The 21193-nt window shown below is 37.9% G+C and overlaps 1 protein-coding gene across 1 annotated transcript; it reads left to right on the top strand.

Annotated features, from left to right (window-relative positions):
- The first annotated feature begins 16004 nt into the window (after window positions 1-16004).
- Window positions 16005-20413, top strand: LOC136218609 (peptide methionine sulfoxide reductase B1, chloroplastic). Its single transcript, XM_066005597.1, has 5 exons — window positions 16005-16275; window positions 18036-18147; window positions 19621-19686; window positions 19797-19994; window positions 20068-20413. Exons 1-5 carry the CDS (start codon window positions 16080-16082, stop codon window positions 20093-20095), a joined length of 600 nt encoding a protein of 199 aa, XP_065861669.1. The 5' UTR covers window positions 16005-16079; the 3' UTR covers window positions 20096-20413.
- Window positions 20414-21193: the final 780 nt, after the last annotated feature.

Genomic DNA, 21193 nt, shown 5'->3' with positions numbered 1-21193 from the left:
CTTTGTAGATCCGCGTGTCAACCCATTTACCCACTTTTTGACCCGAATCAGAACCACGAACAACTGTTCGATACTTTTGCACAACTGTTCGATCCTTTCGCACAGCTGTTCTATCAGAATAGATACTTGCAGACGCTGGATCTGCGCATAAGTCCATTTGCCCACTTTTTGACCCGAATTTGGATGGAAACAGGCTGTTCGATCTCTCTGCTCAACTGTTTGCTTGACTTTGGCTGTTTTGTCAAAATATCTGTTTGCAGCTTAGATTTGGCTACAAGCTTGGTGTTTTTATGCTCTTTTCTATGAATGTTCTAGCCAATAAATCTTGTCCAATATGCTCGTATCAGATACTGGGCATCTTAGCAATCTTCGATATTGTAGCTCTTCCGAAGATCAGGGAGTCATCAATGAAGAATAGGTGGGATAAGCTTGGGCTATTCTGGGTGACTTTAATTCCATGCAAATCCCCTGTAATTTCAGCTTTTCTAATATTGGCAGACAATGCTTCCACGCAAATGAGAAACAAGTAAAGCGAGATCGGATCCCCTTGCTAGAGGCCTCTTGTCGGGTATAACTTTCCCTCAGGCTACCTATTAATTAGGAAAGACATCGATACAGTAAACACAAACATCATTATCAGCTGAACAAAAGGAAGAGGGAAATTCATGTAATTCAGTACCTGTTCAAGGAATGGCCATTCAATTCGGTCATAGGCATTGCTCATATCCAGCTTCAGCGCAAAATTGCTCCTATTCCCTTTGATCCTGGTATTCATAATGGGGAATGCTTCAAAAGCCAAAATTGCATTATCAGTTATTAATCGGCCCGAGACAAAAGCTGATTGAGTGTCTATAATGATGCTGGGTAGTGTTGAAACACCTTTCCACATAATTTTGATTTGACAAAATTATTTAAGTTAATCCATGATTAAGAGGCAATTAAATTTAAGTGCTTTAATTTAATTGTACTAATATGTTTGTTCAATGTTGAGTATAAGTATAAATGAAAACAGAAATAAAAAGTAAGACAGGACGAAGTCAACATGAGAACACAGCACAAGCTGAGTAGAGTGCAACTCAGCATAATAGAAGAAACGCCATCTTCAGAACAAATGCTTAAAGATGAAGCTGACCAAAGATGCTGAGTGGAACAAAACTCAGTATCAGAGAAGAGAAGTCTTCTTCTAAACTAAAGCTTGCAGACGAAGCTGACCACGGAAGCTGAGTAAGAATATGACTCAGAAACAAAGAACAAAAGCAATGTCAATAAAGTCAAGCTGAGTGTTCGTCAGGACAACATGATTGATCCGTTTGCTAAAAGACAAGATCCGACATCTGTCTGCACCAATAACAGAAGCCTTGGAATTACGCACAGAGTCAATTTTGAGATGCATGGGTCAACTGTCCATTAGCTAAAAGACGAACTGGCACTAGAAGACGCACCTGCGGGAAGAAGACAAGCCTGACGCCTGCTAATTTCAGACCACAGGATTGGCCTGCAAATCTGAAGCTGACCAGAACAATGACGCAAGAAAGAGCCATTTGAATTCAACGGATAGATCCAGATTCAAATGATTGTGTCTTCAGATTTCAACTATAAAAGGACAAGTTCATTCTTGGATCCTTTGCCGATTGCCAAAAGAAAAATTACAAGAGAAAAAGAGAAACATACAAAAGCACATTCAAACAAGAAAAAGATCTTACACCAAATTTCCATTTTTGTGTAAAAGCTAGATTGATTTTGTAATCATCTAAAGTGTTCTTCATCTAGAAAGAACAAGTTTGTATCATTTGTAAAAATTGAGAGAGTGGTGCTGAGTACTTGGTTTTAGTACTCAGCAGTAGAGAAATCTAAGTGTTCGGTTATAGAACTTAGTAGGAGTTGAGTAGACGAATATAGGAAGGTACTCTTGCATATTCAACTGCCTTGTAAACGGTTTGTGCTCTACCTTTAAAGAGCTCAGTATTGGATTGAAAAAGCCTGGAGGGACTCTGGGAACTGGACGTAGGCGGAGAGGCCGAACCAGGATAAGTCGTGTTGAGTAATTTCTAACTCTCTCTCAATATATCTATATAAGTGTTGCTTGATTAAATTGCCCAGGATATAAATTGTAAAAGCTGACACTGCGTAATCTTGGTGCTGAGTTGGAAGCTGACCTCAAGTGTTAATTCCCAACTCACAAGTAAAACAGTTCTAGTCAGCATCTGACTAAAGTTGTCTTACATCTCTCGGCCGTGCTGACCTAAACTAAATTAAGTAACTTAAAGAATTGATTAAGTCAGCATAATTAAGCGAAAAAGTTACATTAGTTCCTAACCCCCCCCCCCTTGGAACTAATCACACGGGACCAACAAGTGGTATCAGAGCTAAGTAGCTCACTGCTCAAAGATATAACTATCTTGAGCTGATCCCGATAAATGGCTGAGAACAACACTCGTTTCCTTCCTGGAAACCAAACAACACAGATACTCCCTGAGGGATTATCAATTAGTCGGCCTCCCTTGTTCTTCGGATCAAATTATACATTCTGGAAGAACTGGATGAAAAACTTTATTCAAGCCACTAACATGAGTGCATGGCTTACAATTGTTCAAGGCCCATTTGTGCCTTTCAAAATGGTAAATAACGAGAAAGCCGCTAAGAGCGAAACTGAGTGGTTAGAAGATGACCTTAGAAAATTACAAAATAACACTTCGGCTATCAATATGCTTCACTGTGCGTTAGATGCTGCAGAGTACAACAAAAAATTTCAGGTTATGAGTCAGCACAAGAAATATGGAAGAAGCTCGAAGTAACTTATGAAGGCACGAGTAAGGTCAAGGATTCAAAGGTGAACCAACATATGAGATTATACGAGCTGTTCGAGATGAATGACAACGAAGACATCTTGGAAATGAATGCTAGATTTACCAACATCATAAATGAGCTGAAAAGACTCGGCAAGAACTTCACAGAAGAAGAGCATATGAAGAAAATATTGAGGAGTCTCCCAAAAAGCTGGCAAGCTAAGAAGACAGATGTGGAAGAAGCTCAGGACTTGACCACGTACAAATACGACGAGCTGATCGGATCTCTGCTGACTCATGAGATCTCTATGAAAAACTTCGAAGCAAAAGAAAAGTCAGAAGACAAGAAGTAAAAATCTCTTGTCATGAAAGCTGACTCGACAGAAGCTGACTCATCAGATGATGAGGAAATGGCCATGTTCACGAGAAAGATGAAGAAGCTGTTTAGAAAGAGTGACAAGAACAGCAAGAGGCCATTCAGAAGAAGCAAAAAATACAGAGCTGAGTCCAGTGACAGTAGATATAAAAAGGACAGCTCAAAACCTGTCACATGCTTCGAGTGCCATCAGACTGGGCACATTAAGTCAAGATGCCCTAACTTAAAGAAAGAAAAGAGGGGAAGCAAAAAGGCAATGGTGGCCACATGGAGTGACAGTGATGAGTCAATCTCATCAGAAGCTGACACAAATGAGACAGCAAATATATGGTTTATGGCTGACGACGCTGCTGACCAAAGCCAATCTGAGCAAGCTGGCCCCTCTGGCATCTCTGACCAAGAGGAACACTCCAATGAGGTAACATCTCTTCTCTTGCTTAGAAATAAAATGGTTAACGCCCTGAGTGATCTATATACACTGACTAAAAAGTGTAACAAGAAAATAAAGGCACTCAGCAGGTGATGTGATTAGATTGAAGAGGTCAAACTGAGTGACCTCCGATATCTTCTCTAAGACAACACCAGGCAAGATGAAAATTTAAAAGTCATGCATGTTTTTGTTTCGGAAGTCCAAACTGAGTCAAAGAAGCTTAGAAAGGACATCACAACCATACAGAACCAGCTGAGTAAATCGGCTAAGAAAGGGTTCTATCCCAATGTTGAGTATCATGGTACTGGTCAGCATAAACGGTTCACTCAGTGTGACTGTTGTGGGAAAAGAGGACACACTATTGATGTGTGTTGGTATACTCGGCGGAATGTCCAATGTGACTTCTGCGAAAAGAAAGGCCATACCACTAAGGTATGTTGGCATGCTTAGCACAATCATGCTGACTAGAAACAAAATCACTCTCAAAGGGTGACCTATTGTGACTTCTATGGTAAAGCTGGCCACACAATAAATATATGTTGTCATAAATTAAAACATGATGTAGCAACTGTCTATGCTAACCAACGAGGACCCAAAAAGAATTGGGTACCTAAAGATGAATGATTTCAAAATGCAGGTGAGCCTGAGGTGCGTGGAGAAGTCAAAGCTTTGGTATAATGACAGCGCATGATCGAGGCACATGACTGGTGATGAAACTCAATTCATCACACTTGAGCATAAACGAGGTGGAAGTGTAAGCTTCGGAGACAATAAAAAGGGTAAGATAGTCGGTTCAGGTACTATCGGAGGTAACCCTACTATTGAGTCAGTCTCCTTAGTCAGGGGTCTCAAATATAACCTATTGAGCGTAGCTCAACTATGTGACAGCGGTAGAAGGGTTGTATTTGATGCCATTGAGTGTCATATACTCGAGGGAAAAACAAACAATTTGATTTTAACTGCCCCTCGTGTTGGCAATGTGTACATGTTGAGTTTATAAAAGAATTTTTCAAAAAATATATGCTTAGTGTCAAAGGAAGACAATTCCTGGCTATGGCATAGGAGACTTGGTCATGTAAGCATGGACCTCCTTGCCAAATTAGCAAGAAAGCAATTAGTTGAGGGATTGCCCAAACTTAGATTTGAGAAAGATCAATTATGTAATGCTTGTCAGCAAGGTAAACAAACGAAAAAATCTTTTCAAAGTAAAAATATTGTCTCAACCAAGCGCCCTTTGGAATTACTACACTTGGACCTTTTCGGACCTGTCCAGCCACTCAGCTTGGGTGGTAAGAAATTTTCCTTAGTCATTGTAGACGATTTCTCTCGGTATACTTGGATCATCTTACTGACTAGCAAGGATGAAACATTTGAGATGTTTTCCACATTAGTCAAAAGACTTGAAATTGACAAAGACCTAAAAGTAGCTCATATTAGAAGTGATAATGGCGGAGAATTAAAAAACCAACAGGTTGACGAATTCTGCGAAGTCAGTGGCATTGACCATAATTTTTCTTCTCCTAGGACTCCTCAACAAAATGGGGTTGTTGAAAGGAAGAACAGAACAATAGTCGAAATTGCTAGGACAATGCTGAGTGAAAATAAGCTTCCAAAGTATTTCTGGGGTGAAGCTGTCCACACAGCATGCTATATACTAAATAGGGCTTTAGTTAGACCTATACTCAAGAAAACCCTTTATGAACTTTGGAAAGGACGAAAGCACAACATTGGCTACTTTCGTGCCTTTGGGTGTAAATGTTTTATACTCAATACAAAAGAAAACCTTGCTAAATTTGATGCTAAAGCTGACGAAGCGATCTTTCTAGGGTACTCAACTAACAGTAAAGCATATAGGGTGTATAATAAACGAACTCAGGTTGTAGAAGAGTCGGTACATGTTGAGTTCGACAAAACTGACCCTGCAGGAAAGACAACTCAGTCCACCGAAGATGACCCATGCTCAGCTTCCGCTGACCAAAATGGAGCCGCTGAGTCATCACCATAGGGGCTGACCAAAGGTAAACACGAAACCGAAATTACCTTTGCTGACCAATCTACTCCTGCAGATATTGTAGAGACAGATATTCCAAAAAACTCAACATTACCTAAAGAAGTCAAAATTCCAAGAGAACACTCGGAGAAGTCCATTCTTGATGCTGCTGAAAACAAGCTAATGATGAGAGATCAGCTTAGAAAGTATCTCAACAATGTTGCATTCGTCTCAGTTCATGAGCCAAAGAACTTCACGGATGCTGAGCACGACGAACACTGGATCAATGCTATGCAAGAAGAGCTTGATCAGTTCAAAAGAAATGAGGTATGGGATTTAGTACCAAAACCTAGGAACACTACAAGAAAAAAGGGATTTAATGACAGGAAAAAGGGATTTAGTATCAAAAGACCATAGGAACTAAGTGGGTCTTTAGAAATAAACTAGATGAGCAAGGCAATGTAGTCAGGAACAAAGCCCGTCTTGTAGCCCAAGGCTATAGTCAGCAAGAGGGCATTGACTATGGTGAAACCTTTGCTCCCGTTGCTAGGTTAGAGGCTGTATGAATATTATGTGCATATGCTAGCTTTATGAATTTCAAACTATATCAAATGGATGTTAAAAGTGCGTTTCTTAATGGATTTATAAACGAAGAGGTATATGTTAGTCAGCCTCTAGGGTTTGAAGATTCAAAATTTCCAAACCATGTTTATAAACTCAAGAAAGCCATGTATGGCCTAAAACAAGCACCACATGCTTGGTACGAGAGGTTGACCAGTTTCCTGCTGACCAGGAACTATGTCAGTGGCAAAGCTGACACAACTTTGTTCATTAAGAAAAAGGGTAAAAATACCCTGTTGGCACAAATTTATGTAGACGATATAATCTTTGGTGCTATTGACGAATCTATGTGCAAAGAATTTAGTAAACAGATACAAACTGAGTTCGAGATGTCAATGATGGGCGAACTCAATTTCTTCCTTGGACTTCAAATCAAGCAAGGGAAGAATGGCATCTTCATTAATCAGTCTAAGTACGCCAAAGAAATGTTAAAGAAATTCGATATGGAAGAATGCAAGCCCATATCTACCCCAATGGGTACTGACACTGTCCTCTGTGCTGACGAGAAAAGTAAGTCGGTAGACAGCAATTTATCGAGGTATGATTGGCTCTCTACTTTATCTTAGTGCCAATAGACCTGACATTCAGTACTCAGTATGTTATTGCGCAAGATATCAAGCTGACCCCAGGGAATCTCACCTTATAGCTGTAAAAAGAATTTTTAGATATTTGCAGAGCTCAGTTAATGCAGGTTTATGGTATCCAAATACAAATGACTTCACACTCATTGGATACACTGATGCTGACTATGGACGAGATAAGGTAGAGCGTAAGAGTACTTCAGGAGGGTGTCACTTCCTTGGAAGCTGTCTAGTATCTTGGTTCAGCAAGAAGCAATCATCAGTGGCCCTGTCAACAACTGAAGCTGAGTACATTGTTGTTGGAAGCTGTGTGGCTCAAGTGCTATGGATTAAGCAACAGTTAGAGGATTATGGAATGCAGACAGACACAATTGAAGTCAAATGCGACAATAAGAGTGCTGTTGACCTGTCCAAAAATCCAATCCAACACAGCAGGATGAAGCATGTCAGCATTCGACATCACTTCATTAGAGATCATGTGCTCAAAAGGGAGATCAAGCTGACCTACGTTCCTACAGATGAACAGCTTGCAGATATCTTCACAAAGCCTCTGGCTCGTGAGCAATTTAACATACTAAGGGAAGCTATCGGTATGTCTAATCCTCTTCACTAAAATTCTATGTTTAAATTGAATGTTGAGTGATTACCATACTGAGTGATTTGTGCTAAATTAGTAACCATTGCATGCTGAGCTAAATATGAAGTATATCACCCTATGCTGAGTAGACATACATACTGAGTGATTAACATAAGCTGAGTTACTAAGCATAACAAAATTCTTCTACGTAAAACTGTCTACTCAGAATATCAAACGTTTAGAACTCCAGATACTGAGTAAATCCACTTGCACAATTAATGCTAGCACGCGTATTAAATAGCCACCTAGGATGACGTAAGCGCAATAATTAGAAAACACATGCGCCGATTGTGTCATAAATGCCAGAATAATTGTTGATTGATTATCTCGAGGTCAAACCGCCACTTCAACGTATCAGATCAACTCGACACCTCTATAAATAGTGGACAAATTCCCACTCATACCTCTTTACACTTGCAAATTCTGGCATTCAATCTCTCTCTCTCTTGAATCCTAAAATCTCTCTAAAATCCTTGGGAAAATCATGTCTGATTCTCAAAACATCTCCGGTGGCGATTACGACCAAAATCGCTCCGATGAAAATCCTCCATCTCCTGCTCAGCAGGAATATGTAGAGACTTCTAGTGAGTCTCAAGGTCATGGTCAGCATGACCAATCTAAGGTCAGCATCTCCGGTAAAGACCCTCAAGCTGACCAAGCAACTCCATCTAAGAAACAGAAGAAGGAGAAGGGCAAGAAACCACTGGAAAGAAATTATTCTCCGGTTTACAACAGTGTAAGGGGATGCAAGATCGACCATTCCCGCTGGTTCTCTAAGGGATTTGTAGAAGCTGAAAAACCCTTTTGTGAATGGATTTCGAAAAATGGCTGGACCGAGCTATTTTCTATCCGTGAAGCCACCTATCCAGAATTGGTAAGGGAATTCTACACTAATTTAAGAGCTGCTGATGATGACAGTGACTACATGGTCACCAAGGTCAAGGGAAAGAAAATCTTCATCAATCCCCCCTATCTCGCCAAACTGCTTAAACTGAAAAATGAAGGAACCGAACTCAGGTGCACAAACGACTCCGGAAAAATCAAATACCCTGTTGAGTTCTGTAAACCCTCTGGTCACAAAGGAGAAATAGCCAACACGTGTATGGGTCAGAATCAGAAAATGGCTCATTACATACTGACCAACTTTATATTCCCTAAGGTCAACTCCTAATCCTCCGCATCTAACCTTGAACAGTGCTTTATCTGGCACATGCTGACCTACCAGCCACTCAACATGCCCGTTTTTTTTATCAGTGCATTTCAACGTAGCACCGGCACACTCAGGTTGGGATCCTTTATCACCAAAATTCTCAAAGACTACAAAGTGGGCTTGGTAGAGGAAATTAATGTCTGAGGTATGGAAATTTCTGCTGGCATACTATTCGGTTTGGCCTACGACCAACCCATCGTACCCAAGAAAGGAAAGGGGGCCGCGGTTGAGGAAGCATAGGATGTACCGACCAAGAAGGGGAAGAAAGTGTTGGTGAAACCAACTGACCGCACTCGGTAGGACAAAAAGTGGAAAGCTGGCCAGTTGGCAAAGGATGTGAACACTGATCCGAAAAAGCTAAGAATAATATCTAGTGCGAAGAAAGCTGATGAGGAGCAAGGTCAGGAGGAACCTAAGTCAGCAGAAAAACTGAAAAGGCAAGTTGAGCCTGAGGAAGAAAGTGAGGACACTCCTGAGCAGCCTCTGAGAAAGAAGAAGAAGAAATCCTTTGGACTCAACCCAATTGATGCACTTCCTCTTGACTGTGTCGTCTCTGAAGACTCACACTTTGTGAGAAGTCAAGATATCGATCTTGAGAAACCTCCTGCTGACCAAGAAGAAGAACTAGGTGATCTTGAAGGTCAGTTTGCTGCTGAAAAGACAGATAATGTTGAGCTAAGTAAGACAGTTGCTGCTGAGCAAAATCAAACAGTTGATGCTGAGCAAACTGAGAATCCAACTGAGCAGAACAGCGAAAGACAAAGTTGTGACAGATCTCAATACTGACCTTGGGCTGAACTCCTCTGAGTCTATTGACTCCATTACTGCTGATCCTTCTCCTCCAAAAGTCAGCACAGGCAAACGCCTCAAACGAAAGGCTCAAAAATCTCCAGTTATTGATCTTCTGGATGATTCTCCGCTAAGGGAACCAATCTCTGACCTCACCACACTCCAGTTCCACTTCTTCAACACCGTCATTGAACCAACCTTGGACCAAATCAAGAAAAAGCAAGCCGCTGTTTCTCAAGATGAGGAACAAGCCAACCCCAAAGCTCCTATTTCTGCCGAGCAAGAGCTCGAAGTTCCTGCTGCTCAAGATCAATAGTTAGTAAAGGAAAATCCTGCTCATGTTAGCACTGAACTACCTCAACCTTCTAAAACTATTCAGCTTCAAACTGACTCTTAACAGATCAATATCTCTGTTGATCCACCACTTCCTACTCCTTTATCGCAGAATGAAAACCAGTCAATTCCCGCTGCTGACCTGAACAAAAGTCTAACTGCTGACCAAGCTGGCACGTCTAAGTCTGGACAGCACCAAACACCTCCTCCATCTGGTGCTATTCCAATTACAGCCTCTGAACCTCAACATGATGAATCTTATGCTTACCTGCATGCTACTGAGTTTGGACGAAGAATCATTGACTCAGCTCAAGCCTTACTTTAGGATATTCATCAATCTAATGCCGATGCTGGTGGGTCTGTCAATATTGAGCCAACTCAACTCTCTTCTGTCACTCAGCTTTTGACTGAAATCAAGGGTCTCAAGGACTTACTGAGGGTCATGACATCTTTTCAATCACAACAACCCAAGCAAGAATCTACCGTGAAGCTGGTTGAACTCCAACTAACAATGGTCAATCATATGAACTCTCTCTAGGGTCAACTCAATAATTTTTCAGCTGCGAACTCAATTTATACAAACTCTGCTGAGGTTCATCAACTCTTTACCCAGCTAAGTTCTGAGCTGACCGGAGCTCGTGAATTAATCTCCTCCTCCTCCCAGTGTTCCATTGAGCAAATTAGTGAAGCTGTTTGCCTACTCAACTTGAGTAAAGAAGAAATGGATACTGACCAAGTAAAGACAAATGAGATTTTGCAGTATTCTCAAGCCACACTTAAGCATGTCCGGCATACCAATGCTTAACATCAGTTCTATGATGCTGCGTTGCTCAAAATGTACCATCAATCTTATGCCAAGCTGTCAGAATCTATAACTTGGATCGGGAAATCACAGGAGTATCTCTTGAGCATGCTAAGTGCTAACATTAGGATCCCTGCTGCCACTCTGGACGATGGCATGGCTGCCTTTGATGGTCTTCGGGAGAGTACGAGTCAACTCCAAGCATACTCATCCAAACTAACTCGTGTTGTTCTTCACGAGACATTTATTCCTCCATCTTCTGATGATGGAAAAATGGGGAAGAAAGAAAAGCAAACTGCTGGAACTCAGCAGAAAATGGGGGAGGCATCTGGTTCCGGAACTCAGAGTCAGCAACAAAGAAACGCCAAAGGCAAAGGATTAGCTAACCAAGCTCAAGTCAACAGGAAGAAATAGATTGACTAGTCTTAGTACTTGACTTGTAATTTTATCTGGCGTGTTCTATTTTGATTATATTGACCATCAATATAATTATGCATCTTTTATTCAAACTGATAAATCTTATGTGATGCTTACCTACTTATTGTGCTTTGTGCTGATCTGTCTTAAATGAACAAACAAACAAAATTAAACAGGAACATACTCAGTACACATTAGCTCTGATACATCCTTTTATAACTCTGACACCTAAACTGACTATGTATCAAACTGAGTAAACATATGTTTCAAGAATTGAACGCTTCTGAAAGCTGACCTAGGCTCATCTGAATTAGATCTTAGAAGGTCTAGAATTGAACTAAGTCAGTATAGGCATGTCTTAACTTTACTCGATTAAATCTTAGAAGGTTTAGAGTTAACTTAAGACAATAGATGCAACCCTTACAGGGGAGTAACTTCAGAAGTATAAAAGGAATTTCAATCATGGGGAATCTCAATGCTGAGTTCCATAATTAAATATTTTGCCAACATCAAAATGGGGGAGTTTGTTGAAACACCTTTCCACATGATTTTGATTTGACAAAATTATTTAAGTTAATCCATGATTAAGAGGCAATTAAATTTAAGTGCTTTGATTTAATTGTACTAATATGTTTATTCAATGTTGAGTATAAGTATAAATGAAAATAGAAATAAAAAGTAAGACAGGACGAAGTCAGCATGAGAACACAGCACAAGCTGAGTAGCGTGCAACTCAGCATAATAGAAGAAACGTCATCTTCAGAACAAATGCTTAAAGATGAAGCTGACCAAAGATGCTGAGTGGAACGCAACTCAGTATCAAAGAAGAGAAGTCTTCTTCTAAACTAAAGCTTGCAGACAAAGCTGACCACGGAAGCTGAGTAAGAATATGACTCAGAAACAAAGAACAAAAGCAACGCCAATAAAGTCAAGCTGAGTGTTCGTCAGGACAGCATGATTGATCCGTTTGCTAAAAGACAAGATCCGACATCTGTCTGCACCAATAACAGAAGCCTTGGAATTACACACAGAGTCAATTTCGAGATGCATGGGTCAACTGTCCGTTAGCTAAAAGACGAACTGGCACTAGAAGATGCACCTGCGGGAAGAAGACAAGCCTGACGCCTGCTAATTTCAAACGACAGGATTGGCCTGCAAATATGAAACTAACCAGAACAATGACGCAAGAAAGAGCAGTTTGAATTCAACGGATATATCCAGATTCAAATGATTGTGTCTTCAGATTTCAACTATAAAAGGACAAGTTCATTCTTGGATCCTTTGCCGATTGCCAAAAGAAAAATTACAAGAGAAAAAGAGAAACATACAAAAGCACATTCAAACAAGAAAAAGATCTTACACCAAATTTCCATTTCCGTGTAAAAGCTAGATTGATTTTGTAATCATCTAAAGTGTTCTTCATCTAGAAAGAACAAGTTTGTATCATTTGTAAAAATTGAGAGAGTGGTGTTGAGTACTCGGTTTTAGTACTCAGTAGTAGAGAAATCTAAGTGTTCGGTTATAGCACTTAGTAGGAGTTGAGTAGACGAATAGAGGAATGTACTCTTGCATATTCAATTGCCTTATAAACGGTTTGTGTTCTACCTTTAAAGAGCTCAATCTTCGATTGAAAAAGCCCAGAGGGACTCTGGGGACTGGACGTAGGCGGAGAGGCCGAACCAGGATAAGTCGTGCTGAGTAATTTCTAACTCTCTCTCAATATATCTATATAAGTGTTGCTTGATTAAATTGCCCAGGATATAAATTGTAAAAGCTGACACTGAGTAATCTTGGTGCTGAGTTGGAAGCTGACCTCAAGTGTTAATTCCCAACTCACAAGTAAAACAGTTTTAGTCAGCATCTGACTAAAGCTGTCTTACATCTCTCGGCCGTGCTGACCTAAACTAAATTAAGTAACTTAAAGCCCCCTTGGAACTAATCACACGGGACCAACAAGTGGTATCAAAGCTAAGTAGCTCACTACTCAAAGATATAACTATCTTGAGCTAATCCCGATAAATGGCTGAAAACAGCACTCGTTTCCTTCCTGGAAACCAAACAACACAGATACTCCCTAAGGGATTATCAATTAGTCGGCCTCCCTTGTTCTTCGGATCAAATTATACATTCTGGAAGAACATCAAGCCACTAACATGAGTGCATGGCTTGCAATTGTTCAAGGCCCATTTGTGCCTTTCAAAATGGTAAATAACTAGAAAGTCGCTAAGAGCGAAACTGAGTGGTCAGAAGATGACCTTAGAAAATTACAAAATAACGCTTCGGCTATCAATATGCTTCACTGTGCGTTAGATGTTGCAGAATACAACAAAATTTCAGGTTGTGAGTCAGCACAGGAAATATGGAAGAAGCTCGAAGTAACTTATGAAGGCACGAGTAAGGTCAAGGAGTCAAAGGTGAACCAACATATGAGATTATACGAGCTGTTCGAGATGAATGACAACAAAGACATCTCGGAAATGAATGCTAGATTCACCAACATCATAAATGAGCTGAAAAGACTCGGCAAGAACTTCACAGAAGAAGAGCATGTGAAGAAAATATTGAGGAGTCTCCCCAAAAGCTGGCAAGCTAAGAAGACAGATGTGGAAGAAGCTTAGGACTTGACCACGTACAAATACGACGAGCTGATCGGATCTCTACTGACTCATGAGATCTCTATGAAAAACTTTGAAGCAAAAGAAAAGTCATAAAAATTTATCGTATATAACAAATCTTGATTCTTGTTAAAATTACACGTAAAATATAAGCTGATTAAACCGAAAGTGTTATCTTAGGTCTAATAAAAATTCAAATAATGAATTCGAGATATATAATCTAATACCAATTTATAAGAATTTGAAAAAAAATGGGCACGGACATGACAAATGTATTGGATAATGGATGTAAGTTGTAATGTAATTTATTTTTGTTGAATAAGGGTGATGTGAGAATGTAATTAATTGTAATCATTTAAGGTTCAAGACAAGCTGTTGTACCAACACAAAATGCATCCAAAATTGATGCACCAACACATAATGCACCCATAACTACTGCACCAACTGTGGGATAATCAGACCAGTCTAGTCAAGCTAACAGTTATACACCAAATGCACCAAAAGACAATAAACTTGAAGTTCTACACCAACATGTCAAAGTAGACCATGACGATGAACTGATATGATGTAATACATGTAGGGATATATTGGTTTTTGGGGGAAGTGTGATTAATGCAATCTGTTTTTTAGTTTGAACAATGATGAAGTTACCATTAGACTATGAATGTGTAAATTGTTGCCTTTTTGCTACCTTTTGGGGTTTAGAGATATTTTGCACAGTCAGATGCAACATTTTTATATATTCCATTTTGCACAGGTTATGTTCCATTTTGAACAATGATGTATGTTTTGCATAGTTACGCGCAATATTCTGAATAAGGTATGTTCCATTTTGAACAGTGATGTATATTTTGCATAGTTAGTTGCAACATTTGAACATGTTATGTTCCATTTTGAATGTTTTCCATTTTATACAATTAGTTGCAACATTTTGGATGTATTCCATTTTGCACAGTTAGATGCAGCATTTTGAACAAGTTATGTCCATTTTTTATATATCCATTTTGCATAGTTAGAGGAAACATTTTACATAGTTTACATGCAACTTCTACGTTAAATAAAAACCAAAAACAGAGAATTAATGATAGTCTTTCTTTATTTCATAAAGTTGCTAACCAAATACATGAAATCGAATACATTATAACAACAAATAAACAACTCAATTTCACTAGCTTGATACGTAATACATTAAAACAACAAATACACAACCTAAAACACCAACAATAAACTTGCATATATCCAACTACAACTTGTGTCGCTTTCCCTTTTTCTTTCTATTCCCATCATCTTCTGTAATTTCCTTTCACTTTCTCATTCTTTTTACCTTTCATGTTCTATCTGCATTGATTTCAATGTTTCACATTTTCTTTCAATTCTATTAAGCTTTCTCGAAAGCCCAAGGATAATAGACTTTGCTCTTTCATTCATTGACCGGTCAAGCCACTCAAATAAATTACAAGCATGTGGTTTCTTCAAATGGAATGCAAACAACTTATCAATTATAATAAGAAGGGAAAACAAGATAGGAGGAAGTGAAATAAAAAAAAATCAAATAATACAAGAGAGAGAGAGAGAGAGAGATGAAGAGATCGAAATTAACTTACCCCAAAATTTCTACAGTTAAAATATTTTCTTCCAGGATCCGCTTACTCCACGAAGTTGTACAACAATGACAAATCCAACCTCTTAAACTATGGGATGATGCCATCTTCGTTGTCATTCTAATATTAGAGTTTTATTGGTTTCACATTCTACTAATTAGGGGGATTTAGGGTTTCTTGATTTGGAGTTTCATTTATTAAAGACATAAATACAGATGGAGAGAGAGCGAAGGCGAAAGATAGAAAGAGAGAGAAACCAAAACGTAGAGAGAGAATGTGACAAAAAGGGGAGAAAGAGTTGAGATGTAGGGAGTGTTTGGTTGCTCATTTTCCATCTCATGTTTATATTTTCACTTTAAAAATGAGAGTTTTAGATATTTGGTTAAACATATCCTATTTGCATTTTGTAACTGAAAAGTAGTTTTTTTATAAAAGCTCGAAATCTCTGCTTTTTGAAAAAAAATCTTTTTAAACAGCAAACCGTAACAGTAAACAACATGTAATCTAAACGGACGAGTAAATATTGTTGTTTTCCGGAAAGAATATATTAAAGGCATGGTTGTTTTTTAAAGTTAGTTGTAGTGGGATTTTTTTTTTTTTTGTGGGTTTAAAATTGGTGAAACAAACGTTGACCGGGCACATATTACCCGGATATCAAAGTGTGAAATAATAAAGTTGAGGTATATTGATGTAATTTAGCCGGACATCGGTATACAAAACGGCCACGTGTTTGAAAATCGTCCAGTAGAAGTTTACATGATTGGAAGATTAATCGGATGGTGAGACTAATAGAAGGAGATCATAACCATTAGATGAGATCTTTTAAAAGTAACAGTGGTATTATCATTATGAATCATTTTGGAAATTGAATTAGGTGTTTGAGGTTAGCAAATGGCGCTTAATCATAGCTTAAGCTTACCCTCACTAACATTAATTTCTTCCAAAACCCAATTTCAATTTCAAGCCGCTCCCAATTCAAAGCCTTTTCTCTTACCTGCTTCTCCGTTTCAATCAATCAACCGATTCACTTACACTCTCCGGGCTATGGGTTCTTCTGCTTCCTCCCAAAGACCAGACCACGTCCAAGGTGGTTCTTCTCTCTCGCTCTCTCTTTCTTTTTCAGAATTTCTGTTTTTAATCTATTGGCCTTTTTATATTATTATCTTTTCTATTTTTGGAATTTGTTTGTTTTCCTATTTCCTTAGTGACCCAATTAGGCAATTGTTGCTCAGTTTTTGCTTTCATTTAAATTAAGGAAATCACGTCCTGATATTGGATTCTGAATTTCCCATAGAGATAGGCAAGTAAAGAGAAGCCCTGTTATCTGCTTAAATTCAGAGGATATGATATGAAGTAAGCATATAGTTATTGCTTGGTTTGATAAATAAAAATGCCGATTCATTGGAAATCATGTTAAAGATTGGTATTATTATATAAAACTGAACTGGCAATTGTCTAAACCGCATTTCATTTCTTACTTACCCAAGTTATATCATTTTTCTTTCTACTTTTTTTTTTTTTTTTAAAACCTATGTTTCTAATCCATCATTTTCTATGTTTTGCTTCCGAACTGCAAAAAAAGTCAGAGAATAATGGAATATTCTTTTGACTACCCAAAAGTTCAACACTCTACTAGCTAAGTATTTGGTTTTCTGAAAATTGTTCTCGAGGAGTATTTTCAAGGACAAGTGATTTGTATTAAGCACTTATTCATATTAAATGTGTTTGATAATTCAATTCTCCAACCACTTAAATTGTTCAATTAAGTTAAAAATCACTTATTTTGATTAGTCAAAATATTTAAATTAAAGTTTTAAATTGAACATTATAAATTAATATTTTTATATTCAGTACTTATTTTTAGTATTTATCAAACAGTTCCATCATTTAATACTTTCCGCACTTATAATATTCAACACCTTATTTTATCAACACTTAATTTTCAGTTTTATCAAACAAAATCTAAAATTATCTTCTATAGCTTATTGCTCCTTGCCAACAACAACATTTTAGTCCAATATAAGAAATCATGTTGGCCCGGTCAGTATAACATGTATGGTTTAAGCAAATTATGTAGTTGCACTTGCTTTGTTGTTGTAGATTTTTAATTACCTAAATATCCTAAAGAAAGGCATATATACTTATAGAATACACTTATGTATATGGAGCAGTGTTGGCATTTGCATTCGTTTGTAGTGTGTTCATGAAATTCTTATCTGGTAAAATATGAAATTTGATTTATCAAATAAGTGAGAATACTGTCAAGAGGCACAAATTTATCCTTCAGGTATGTGGGACTAGAAGATTATGTTTTCCTTGTAAAGAAAGAAACAATAGAAAGGTTGAAAAAAGTGGACCTTGGGCATATATGCTGTCTTCTTCAGATAATAATTTTCTTATGGTTATGGATCGCTATTTCTGCTGTGCTCTTTTGGTGAACTGCACGATTGATTGGATTATTCATCAGAGGAAATTATTAGTCAAACAACAGCAATATAAACAACAGTACACGTGATAGACCTAGGACAGTGTGTGTTGTATTTAAGCTCAAAAGGAGCTTGCATTTTAAGAAAAGAAGGTTCTTATCTTAACATGGTCTTTTTCTTTTCAGGAAAAATAGAACTTAGCTACAGAATAATAAGGAAATGCACATTATTCTCATCAAAATAGTATATCCATTTTTCCTGTCTTTGGTTTCTCATATTTCAGTATGAAAGCAAATTTGAATTATTACAAAGCTTTTCTAGTTATTGATACATTTTCTTGACTCCAGCTACCTACATGATTGTTTATAGTTGGAGAAGCTGTTCCTCTTTAACCGTAATCATTTTTTTCTGTCTTTTACAGAGGCAGGGAAAGTTGACTATGCTTCTTTAGGTGATGATGAGTGGAAGAAGAAGCTTACATCTGAACAGTTTTATGTAACACGCCAGAAGGGGACTGAAAGGGCTTTCACTGGGTATGTATGATATATAAGGTTTGCTATGCATGCAAATTTTACCAAGTGATGCGCATTATTTACAGATGGCTTGCTCGAATTTAATATCTACTTTAGAAACTGGTGAAAGTATGCTTCAGTTCTCATGTTACAATAGACATGTCTAATATCTATTTGATTGGAAAAATAAAGTCCAATTCTTTCTCTATAGTTGCTTTAGTGTCAAAGTTTGCCAGTTCGTTAACATGTATTTTATCAGTTTGATCTGATTTTCATTTGTTTCCTAATTTTTTTTGAATCACAGTAACACATTGTTGACATGCCTGTGAGGCTGTGACAATTGAAACGGCCCTAACAGGGTTGTTACAAATCATGTAGCCTTAATATCTATTACACCATTTAGGTCATTTGCATTTTAGAAATATCTCGTCCCTTCTTCAATATGCCTTTTCTCGCTCCTCCAGCTATTGCCCGACCTTACACCCTGATGACAGAGTATGAAATTTCGTCCGGTCTAAGATCCGGTCTAAGCAAGTTAGGGATCCTCCTTGTGTTCTTTATGTTCGATGTAGAGGAAGGAAAGACAAGTCTGTGATGATATCTTTCGACCGAAACACTTGGCCGGGTCTACGGAGAGGACACTCCGATGCTCGAGTCACTTCTGGTCTTAGAGAGAGAAAGAGAAATTCAAAGAGAGAGGATGCTCTGAGAATCTCTGTAGAGTAATGTTAATGTACCTTTTGAAGGGGAGCGAGACCCCTTTATATAAGATTGGTGATTCCTATTCTATATAGGAAGAAACCGCCTTTGTATTCCAATTAGGAAAAGGACTCTGGAGATCGTGCTTTCCTAATTAGAGGAAGAAATAGCTAAACCGGCTAAATAGGAGTTGAAACTTCCAGAAGACTGTCCTCTGCGTCCGGTCAATAACAGGAAAGGAGTTCGCTTCAAGGTAGAGACCAAATCTTAGGGATCTGGTTCACGAAGGAAGCCGAGTCCTTTTTCCACTTATGTTATCAAACGCACTCGTTTCCACTTTTAATTCAAACCTTCTTCTTAGGATATATATTTTTTTTGGTTCTGTTTTTCTTTCCTTTTTAGTTTTACATTTTTCTATTTTGCAAAGTAATTAATCTTTTATTTTCTTTTCAACATTTCAACTTTTATTTATTTATGTAGCTATTTTTGCACTTTGCCTGGACAGAAATTTATTATTGTCTCTCTTTTTTCTTTCCTAAAGCATCCATTAGTTTTTGGGTTTCCAATTTAAATAGATCTAGGTATATTGCTTTTCTACTTGATTCTGCTGTAGCAGCAGCCAAAATCAAGCTGATTATGTGATAGTTCTAGCAACGACCTGTTTAATTATTTAAAAGCGCTATATACCTAACAAAATGTTAACAGGCATGGAAAGAGCCACTTTTCTGTATCTTTACTATTTACTTATACCTTGACTTGGCCATTTGATTCCTGTCATTTCTTCTTATTATTCAGGGAATATTGGAATACGAAGACCTCAGGAACTTACCACTGCATATGTTGTGATACACCTCTATTTGAGTACGTCTTTTCCGTTTTTTTTTTTAGTGGTAATTGAAGTATCTCAATTGTACATATAAATGAAATGACATGTTAAAGAAGTGATTTATATTATATGGTTACTGCTGCAGATCTTCCACTAAATTTGACAGTGGAACTGGGTGGCCATCTTACTATAAGCCTATAGGAAACAATGTAAAGTCGAAATTAGACTTGTCAATTATCTTCATGCCTCGTACAGAAGTTGTTTGTGCTGTTTGTGATGCTCATTTAGGCCATGTTTTTGATGATGGTCCACGACCTACTGGAAAACGTTACTGTATCAATAGGTAAGAAATATTTCTTTCCTCCTTTCATTGTTTTGTTTTGTTTACTTCTCAAACTTGAATCCGATTTTTGCAGTGCTTCCTTGAAACTGATACCCAACTGATGGAGACCTGGGAACCGGTTCAAATAAGGCATATATTAGTTTTAACTGCATACCCTGTGTGTGTGTACCATGCTTCTAGATTGAACATCAACATACCGAAATTACTTGAAGAGAGTTTGTATATGGATTCAAGGGGAAAAAAAGAAGAAGAACCTACAAGTATATACATGTAAATGTAGTTCTTGCAATAAAAATTAATTTTTTTTTATAAATCAATCCTAAATTTGGTTACTTTGTTAAGATTATTGGCGGAGTTTGAAAATTACATGATTAACATGCACTTTTAGTGTTAAGCTATTTACACCTTTTTGTGTTTTGTGGACTGTGGAGTGCTTTTAAACATTTCCACTCTTCCTCTTCATTGGGTATATGCAGTTGCTTGATCATTTCTCTATTTCATTTTCTCTCTTTGTAAACACCATCCTTTGATCCCAGAAGAAATTTGAACCCAAATATCACTACATATCACATTTTCCCATGTAAATTACACTTGGATGTATGTTTCAAAAGGTTATGAAATTTCAATATTATTGAAACTTTTCTTTTTATTTTAATGAAGTCATTTTGGTCAATTTAGCCAGAAAAAAGTTATTACAGAAAGCACAGACTTTTATACAGGACATGAAAGCATGTGACTTTAAAAAAAGTGCATTTTTTATTTTTTATTTTATTTTTTTTTTTTTGGTAGAAAAGGAAAAGAAAAACGAAAAACAACAAACTACCCAGGAATTAGCCTAGGGAAGCTAACCCCAATCCTATCTTCTAAGAGAAGATGAGAGATGAAACTAGGGGAAACAGGAAGGGTAGTAACGCCTAACGTCCCTTCATGGCCCGCCGCCGCCAAGCGATCAGCAACACGATTCTGCTCTCTAAAAATGTGTCTGAACTCTACGAACTCAAAGGAGGAGCAAAGCCTTATAATAGCTTTGATGAGGTTGCGACTGTTAAGACCCATAGAATGATTCTCAGAAATCATTTTGATTGCTTCCAAATTATCAGACTCCACAGAGAGCCTCTTAACACCCAGCCTTTTAGCAAGATTGATTCCAGTAAGAATAGCCCAGAGCTCCGCAGAAAAGGAAGAACCCAACCCTAAAT

This window comes from Euphorbia lathyris, chromosome 2 (assembly GCF_963576675.1).
Source record: "Euphorbia lathyris chromosome 2, ddEupLath1.1, whole genome shotgun sequence".
In the NCBI taxonomy this organism is placed as follows: domain Eukaryota; kingdom Viridiplantae; phylum Streptophyta; class Magnoliopsida; order Malpighiales; family Euphorbiaceae; genus Euphorbia; species Euphorbia lathyris.
The sequence above is the reverse complement of the archived record's forward strand: the minus strand, read 5'-3'. Positions and strand labels throughout refer to the sequence as shown.